General features: G+C 35.8%; 1 protein-coding gene across 1 annotated transcript; it reads left to right on the forward strand.

Annotated features, from left to right (window-relative positions):
- The first annotated feature begins 2553 nt into the window (after positions 1-2553).
- Positions 2554-6081, forward strand: LOC119667899 (DNA topoisomerase 3-beta). Its single transcript, XM_038077241.1, has 8 exons — positions 2554-2785; positions 2937-3042; positions 3106-3853; positions 3921-4121; positions 4331-4925; positions 4988-5242; positions 5299-5692; positions 5745-6081. Exons 2-8 carry the CDS (start codon positions 2952-2954, stop codon positions 6023-6025), a joined length of 2565 nt encoding a protein of 854 aa, XP_037933169.1. The 5' UTR covers positions 2554-2785; positions 2937-2951; the 3' UTR covers positions 6026-6081.
- The last annotated feature ends 2640 nt before the right edge of the window (positions 6082-8721 follow it).

The raw sequence follows: 8721 nt of genomic DNA on the forward strand, positions 1-8721 counted from the left end.
ATAATAGTCGAACAGTCTAGCGAATGGCGATCTCCTCTATACTTGCTGTTTATCGACTTAAAACGTGCATTCGATATACTTCTCCATACCACCATCTGGTATGCATTAGAGTGTAAAGGTATAAAGAGTAAATTAATAAATTTAGTAAAAGGCTTGTACTCTGACGCGCATTGCTCAGTACTTCACGAAGGGCGTCTCAGCGGGCAAATTCAAATTAAGTCTGGCGTCCGACAAGGTTGCATTCTTTCACCTATACTATTTAATATAGTCTTAGATGTGGTTATGTCGGAAGCTATGAGCACAAATCATGGCATCTCATTCGGCCTTCATAATAAACTTACTGACCTCGATTACGCTGATGACATCTGTTTACTAACACATAACTTTGCCCAGATGCAAATATCGTTAAACAACATCGCAAAGCGTGCACTGGCAGCTGGTCTGTCAATCAATATCAACAAAACCAAGTCTATGAGTCTCAATTCAAACTGCTCAACGAAGTTTCAAATAGATGACTCCTACATCGAAGATGTATAAAGTTTCTGCTATCTGGGAAGCTACATTTCGAACAACGGCGGCAGTCGGCAAGACATACAGTACAGGCTATCGAAAGCGAAGCAAGCGTTTGGAACCCTTAACAAAATCTGGCGTTCATCCAACATCACACAACGTACTAAAATACACCTGTACAATGCAAACGTAAAATCAACTTTACTATATGGTAGTGAGAGTTGGAGCCTAACGGCAAGAGACGCACAACAGCTACAAGCCTTTGTCAATCGTTGTCTACGACGCATCCTTCATGTATTCTGGCCAGCAACCATAACCAACAATGAGCTCGGGTTTAGAACGAATCAGCCTCTTATAACTGATGAAATAATGATGCGCAAATACAAATGGCTTGGCCATACGTTAAGAAAACCCGCTGATGATATCGCAAGAAATGTCTTAGATTTCAACCCTCAAGGCAGTAGAAGACCAGGGCGTCCGCGCAACACTTGGAAACGACAAACTGAAGCCGAATTAAGAAATGCTGGAAAGAGCTGGAGTGAAACAAAACGTCTTGCATTAGATAGAGTTCAATGGAAACTATTTGTTACGGCCCTCTGTTCCACCTAGGAATAAAAGGATTAAATAATAATAATAGTTTTTTCGTTGAGCACGAAAGAACTCCATCAATGGTGCAGCTGCACGCTTTTGGAACAGTACACTCTTTTGTATCCCTTGATGGTGCACAGCTGTTTAACCAATCTCCGCGCACTTGGATGTCCCTCGTTGCCATCCCGGGATAGTGGACGCTTACTTAGAGTCGGCGTCTACTCGGCTCAACTCCGGAGCTTCTCAGGAATTTTGTGACCTTTTAAGCCACACTCTCCAACGCCTGACTGGATTTTAGTCGCCTCGTACGACAGGCATGCCTTACCGCGGGAATATTCTAATCCCTATCCCGCAGGGGGAATACACATAATATTCAGGTTTATTAATTTGTTTACTAGCTGAAATGATCGCCTGTTGGGAGTGGGATGGAATTGTTTGCTAACTATACATTAAAGCAGTTTAAACAAAAGCGTCAAATTTCGTCTGCAAGAAAATGCACTCTTGCAGTTTATAACAAGATCATTGTTTGCCATGCATGGTCAAGGTTATTTTAGTTAATTGATATGTTGTAATTGATTATTAATTTTTAAATAAAAGGCACAATTGAATTTTTGACAATTCAGTTGTTGCGAAGCCACATTCGTCATTGATTCTTTTATTTGTTCTATTAGCTTTGTATATTTAGTTCAAGTACTCACATAAGCGCCTAATCACTGGATTTAAGTGTTCAGTGTTTAGGATAATTAGGACAATCATCGAAATCACTGGGTTCAATCATATAGTGATTTTTTTTGTTTTGATAGAATCAACATAAGTACTGGATTGAAGTGTTCAGTACTTACAAACAGTTGATTCCAGCGTTTTGATCAAACAATAACATTTCCAGCTGATTGATCATCAATATATTAAAATTAGAAAAAAAAACTTACAATCATATATTTTACTCTTACAACTGGGTTATAAAGGGGGCCTTGCATTTCTGATGTCGCCGACGTTGGTCTAGCTCAACTACAGCTTTCCGCTCCGTCCACTTCTCGTGCTGCTGCATCCTTTTTTTTTTTAGTTGCTGGTGCTCCGCATTCATTTCTATCTGAAAATACATCACAAAAAATTTAAATAACCAAAATTGAATAATATTTTAACAAACTTACCTTTCAATACCACATATAAATTTAAATATGAGAAGCAAGAAATATCAAAACATCTGATTTCTGCCATTTTTGTTTTGTTGCAACCAAATATTCATAGATTTTAGTACAGGAAGATTGCAAGTAATTGCACGAAACTTCGTGCGTATATATTGTTGTTATTAATTACATGCTCGTACAATCTGTGAATTTCGTGCACCCTGCAATGAGTTTGCATTAGAGAGTGAATACAAATTTTAGTTGCAATGGTTTTACCGCTCTTGTTAGGTATTCTTTGGTTATTATTACAGAATCAAGTTTCAATTCACATCGAGTTGTCGTTCTTGTAATGTGTTCTTTGCTAACTGGTAATAGCAGAATGCTGTAGAATGATATTTGATTGTGATAGGGCCCTAATAAATGGCAAATATAGTCGTCACATATGATTGGAAGTGTTGTTTCTAAATTTTGGATAATTTAAAGACTAAGTTACATTTTGTAAATCGTTTAACCCCTAATGTTCCGAAAGTGATTTCACTACAAAACAAAATTAATATCGCGTTAGTAAATCCTTATAATATATTTTTGATTTTATAATAAAAAGTTCGCATTTTATAAAACAGTATTTGATTGTAAAAATAAGTTAAAGTTAATTAGTTAAATTTTGAGAGAGTATATATTATTACCTTAATTGGAAATTTATAATTACAGCGAAAACAGCACGCCATGAAGAAAGTTTTAATGATAGCAGAGAAACCAACATTGGCAAGTAGCCTGGCTAATATATTATCGAATGGGCGGAGTTTAACTAAAAAAGGTTATATATATTTGATCAAATTTAGGCTTTATGTAAATGCATGATAAAGTAAATATTTTAAAGGTATTAGCAATTCGTGCCAAACGCATGAGTGGACTGGTTCATTTCGTAGTGAACGATCAGTTTTATTCCGTATGACATCAGTATGTGGTCATGTGATGCAGTGTGATTTTGTTGGTAAATATAATTATTGGGATAAAGTAGATCCTGCTGAATTATTCACTTGTCCCACGGAAAAAAAAGAGTCAAATCCAAAACAACACATGCGTTCGTTTTTGGCTCAAGAAGCAAAAGGATGTGACTATTTGGTTTTATGGCTGGATTGCGACAAGGAAGGTGAAAATATATGTTTTGAAGTAATGGATGCTGTTAGTCGAATTATTTCTAATGTATACAGTCACAATGTTACCTTCCGCGCTCATTTCTCAGCAATAACTGAAAAAGATATTAAAGAAGCCATGAATAATTTGGGACACCCTAATGAATTTGAAGCAAAGTCTGTAGACGCTCGACAGGAGTTGGATTTACGAATTGGATGCGCCTTTACGCGATTTCAAACAAAATTTTTTCAAGGACGGTATGGTGATTTAGATTCGTCACTCATATCTTATGGACCTTGTCAAACGCCTACCCTGGGTTTTTGTGTAAAACGACATGATGAAATTCAAGTTTTTAAACCTGAGACCTTTTGGTATTTGCAGTTGGTGGTTAGTCAACCTGAATTTATATTTGAGTGGAGTCGAGGCCGAGTGTTTGATAATAATATTGCTAACACATTGCTTAATGGAGTAAAGGAACATAAAGAGGCAATGTAAACAATATTTTTTTTATATAATCTACACAATACGTTGTTATACAATTAACTTTATTTGTTGTAGAGTCGATATTGTTACATCAAAGGAACAAGTTAGAGCGAGACCCCAGGCCTTGAATACAGTTGAATTAATGAGAATTTGTAGCTCTGGTTTAGGAATTGGGCCATTTCAAGCGATGCAAATAGCAGAACGTTTATACACACAAGGCTACATAAGTTATCCTCGAACAGAAACAAACCAATATCCAACAAGTTTTGATTTGCAGTAAGTTAATATCACTAATGTAGAGAAATGTAATTTTTGCTTGATATGGATGCGTTATATTGTCATTCCAAAGAGTCGTATGGTCAGCAAAAAAGCCAATAATCAAATTTGTAAATTTATTTTTAAACTATAAGAAAAACGTAATACGAATATATTTCGACACTCATGTTGTATATTGCATTATAAAATATTACTCGTTATATTTTAAGAGCTGTTTTACACATATTGGAGCCTTCAACAGAATTTGGCAATGAAGCAACTAATATTTTATTAAACATTAATTTACCTCGTAAGGGAAAAGATGTTGGAGATCATCCCCCTATTACTCCTATGAAATTAGCTAACAAAGGAAATTTTGAGAAGGATACCTGGCGTGTATATGACTTCATATGTCGTCATTTTTTAGCCACGATATCTCAGGACTTAAAATATAGGCAAACTTGTGTAAAACTAAAAGTAAGCACAGAAACCTTTACTTGTACCGCAAATGCGCTAATTGATCCTGGTTTTACAAAAGTATTGACTTGGCAAGGTTTCGGCCGTGACGAAGTTGTGCCAAATTTCACTACAGGTGACAAAGTAGAAATAAATGAAGTACGCTTATTAGAAAGCCAAACCGGTCCCCCTGATTATCTTACTGAAGCTGAGCTTATAACACTAATGGAACAACATGGTATTGGAACGGATGCATCCATCCCTGTACATATAAATAATATATGCCAACGAAATTATGTACACATAGAAAGCGGACGCAAACTGAAACCAACAACATTAGGTATTGTATTAGTTCATGGGTATCAAAAGGTATGCTTTAAATAAAATTAAAAGCATTATTAAAACGATAATATTAATAATATTTACTTAAGATCGATCCTGATCTTGTTTTGCCTACTATGCGATCGGAGGTAGAACAAATGTTGAACTTAATATCTAAAGGCTCAGCTGATTTCCATGCAGTGCTTCGTCATGCAATTGATATATTTCGTCTTAAGTTTTTATACTTTGTCAAAAATATATCTAATATGGATAGTCTATTTGAAGTTTCGTTTTCACCATTATCTGAGACTGGAAAAGCGCATTCTAGGTGTGGAAAATGTAGACGCTTTATGAAGTATATACAAGTAGGTACAATTGAAAAATCGTATTTTTGAGAAATGATTCTAATACTAATTTATAGTCGAAACCTGCACGTTTGCATTGTTCGAATTGTGATGAAACATACTCGTTACCGAATGGAAACGTAAAACTTTACAAGGAATATAAATGTCCGCTGGATGATTTTGAATTATTAGCATTTTCAACAGGTTCAAAAGGTCGTTCTTACCCATTTTGTCCTTACTGTTACAATCATCCCCCATTTAGGGATATGGCTAGAAATGGAGGATGTAATACATGCACTCATCCCACATGTCCCCATTCACTTAACACGTTAGGCATTTCTAGTTGTGTAGAATGTGACAATGGTATCCTTGTACTTGACTGTACTTTAGCCCCTAGTTGGAAATTAGGCTGTAACCGTTGTGACGTTATTATTAACTGTTTTAAGGGTGCCACAAAAGTAACAGTGGAAGGTAATATCTAATATTTGCAAATAAACTACCTAGTTATGTTATATTTTTATAGAAAACAAGTGTAATAATTGTGATGCACAACTTGTTACTGCCATTTATAAATCAGACAAAACAAAATTTAGAGATGGGACAGAAGAAAAAAACGGTTGTATTTTTTGTTCTCTTGAATTTTCTCATTTAGTAGAAAAGCATCGTGCTGTTTCATCTCGCCCAGTAAATATACGTAGTGGTGGGCGTGCTGGACGTGGTAACAGTAAAATTGGTCGTGGAGGAAATAGAGGGTCAAGGCAACCTAAGGACAAAATGGCGCAGTTGGCGGCTTATTTTGTTTGAGATTTTAGTGAAAACATTTATAAATATACAGAATAATATTAATTAACTATAATAGGAAATCGGTGTTTTAATGTGTTTTTTAACAAAAAAAAAAAATGAATCATTTAAACATTTAAATATAATATAGGATGGCAGTTATGTAATTTAACAGATCACTTTAGAATATTCGAATATTTAGGTACTAGCGATACTCGGCCAATCATTGTTGTGTCTCGGAATTGTTCAGTGTAAAAGCAAAAAAAAGAAGGTATACTTCAAATATTTTTAATTTGATATTAACCCGGTAATACCTCTGTACTGTTTTAAATAACTGCACCATTAATTTGGGATGTTCATCTTCTTCTCCATCGAAATTTTGCGACCGACCGTTAGCCAATACAATTTCACATATAGATTTTAGTTGAGCTGGGCAAACATTGTATGGGATGCCACCAGATACCTCTTTAGCACCATATTCACCAGAAATATTTCCATCTGTAGGTTGTTCGATGTAAATGGTAGTGGCGTGATTAATAAGCTGGCTTTCTTCGTGTTCTTGTGTTATCTGATCAATATAATCAAGTACTTCTTGCAAGGACAGACCACTATAAAATGGTATAATATATAAAATGTTAACTATATAATATAATATTTATAGGAAAAAAAGCCATGAAAACAGGAAAAAGTACACAGACAATGAAATAAAATTGTAGTTTTTTCATAAAAAACACGTACACTAGGCGACCCAAGAATACTATATGTTAACGCCTTAAGTAAATCGTAAACAAATGACAAAAATATTTTAACCGAAAAATTTTGATTTAAATTCTGTAGTTTATTTCAATAAGTATCAACTAATATTGCTTTTATTGGATCCGGACGAAAAATAAATATTTTATAGGCACACTTACCGATGTACCATACCGAAAATACAATTTTTTTCAATATTTTTTTTTGTACTACATGGTATGCAGTTCTCTACAGTATCTGCAGTCTGAGTTGGATTGAATTCCTAACTTCGATAGGTGATTATTCAATCTACAGTTAGGTTAGGTTAGGTAATACCGGCGATCCCTAGTGGATCCACTGAGGCCTAATGGTCTATTGTGTTACCGTATATATGGAAAAGAAACTCGGTGCTTAAAACCATCTAGAACCTTTTATCAGGTTCTGTAATTGGTACAGGTCCTCAAGAAAGGGGATTCCCCAAGTGCTAAGTCGCCACAGTGCTTAATCTGGTAGGTGGAAGATACTCATCGTCTTCCCCACAACTACCACAGATTTGATTGAAGGGAAGACCTAATCTTCTAGTATGGTTCCCTATTTTACAGTGTAGGTAAACCTACCAAAAGATCGACGTTTCTACGGGACATCTCAATGAGAATTTAAGATTTCCTTTTATCAGAAAGTGGCCAGATTGCATACAGATATCTACATGTCGGTGAGTCTTCCATTTTTTGTTAAAAATTTTTGTGCAGAAATATTGAGCTGCGTCGACATTTCGTTTAGATATGTGTAGCATTCAAAAACCGTCCTAGATGTAAATTGGACTGAACTCAAGGACTTCAAAGCAACTTGACTGTCTGATAGTATGTACGAGAAGAATGACAATTTTATTTTTTGAATTCCCGCGCTTATCCGACCGGAAAATTTTTTTTATTTTCACGCTGGCAACACTATTATACACATTCTGTCAAAGTTTGACGCATATCGTACGATTAGTCTTTGGCTTCTATACAAAAAAGTCGAAAAGTTTTCGTGTGGCGGTTTTTAAAATGGATCAAAAATTAGAACAACGCGTGTGCATCAAACTTTGTGTTGCAAATGGATTCAAGTGTGCCGAAACGTTGAAAATGATAAAAAAAAACGCATTTGTTGATTTGTATGTGTCGCAACCACGAGTATACGAATGGTTCAAAGACGGTCGTACAAGCTTGGACCATGATGAGATCCCTGGCCGCCCAACAACATCTATTACTGAAGAAAACATTGAATCGGCGAAGCAAATCGTGTTGGAAAATCGTTGTGAACCGATTAGAGAGATTGCAGTGTTGTTGGGCATCTTATATGGATCGGCCGAACACATTTTAACTGATGTTTTGGGTTTGAAACCCGTCGCTTCTCGGCTGGTGCCAAAAAACTGAATTTCATTCAAAAAAAGCGTCGTTGTGATGTTGCCAAAGAGATGATTTCCAACGCAGATAGTGACCCCACATTCATCGAACGCATCATAACTGGTGATGAGACATGGGTCTATGAATTTGACATGCCCACCAAACAACAATCGACCGAATGGTGCTTCGAAGGTGAGCCGAAACCGAAAAGAGAACACCAAAGTCGGTCCAAAGTCAAGGTTATGCTGTTTTGTGACTGTTTTCTTCAATATTCGTGGTGTGATGCACTATGAATTCCTTCCGGACAGTCAATAAGAAGTATTATTTTGCCGTTATTCGTCGTTTACGTGAGGCCATTCGCAAAAAGAGGCCAGATTTATGGAAGAAAAACAAATAAAAGAGAATTCGCTGCGTGAACTAAAGACCATACCTTCGACGGCTTCTAAAACTTGTATGGAAAATTGGATTAAGCGTTGGAATGAATGTATTGCCGCAGAAGGAGAGTACTTTGAAGGCGATAATAAAGAAAATTATTAAAAACTAAAATTTTGCGTTTTTTTTTAAATTCTGGTTCTTTTTTGATCATAAGGTATATATTCCTGC

The sequence above is a fragment of the Teleopsis dalmanni genome, chromosome 1, assembly GCF_002237135.1.
Source record: "Teleopsis dalmanni isolate 2A chromosome 1, ASM223713v2, whole genome shotgun sequence".
Taxonomy (NCBI): Eukaryota; Metazoa; Arthropoda; class Insecta; order Diptera; family Diopsidae; genus Teleopsis; species Teleopsis dalmanni.

Excerpts from the sequence above, each read along its gene's own strand:
- LOC119667899 (XM_038077241.1), top strand. The coding sequence starts at position 2,952 with ATGAAGAAAGTTTTAATGATAGCAGAGAAACCAACATTGGCAAGTAGC. Across the intron at positions 3,043-3,105 it reads GCGGAGTTTAACTAAAAAAG|GTATTAGCAATTCGTGCCAA; the intron begins GTTATATATATT and ends AATATTTTAAAG. Across the intron at positions 4,122-4,330 it reads CCAACAAGTTTTGATTTGCA|AGCTGTTTTACACATATTGG; the intron begins GTAAGTTAATAT and ends TTATATTTTAAG.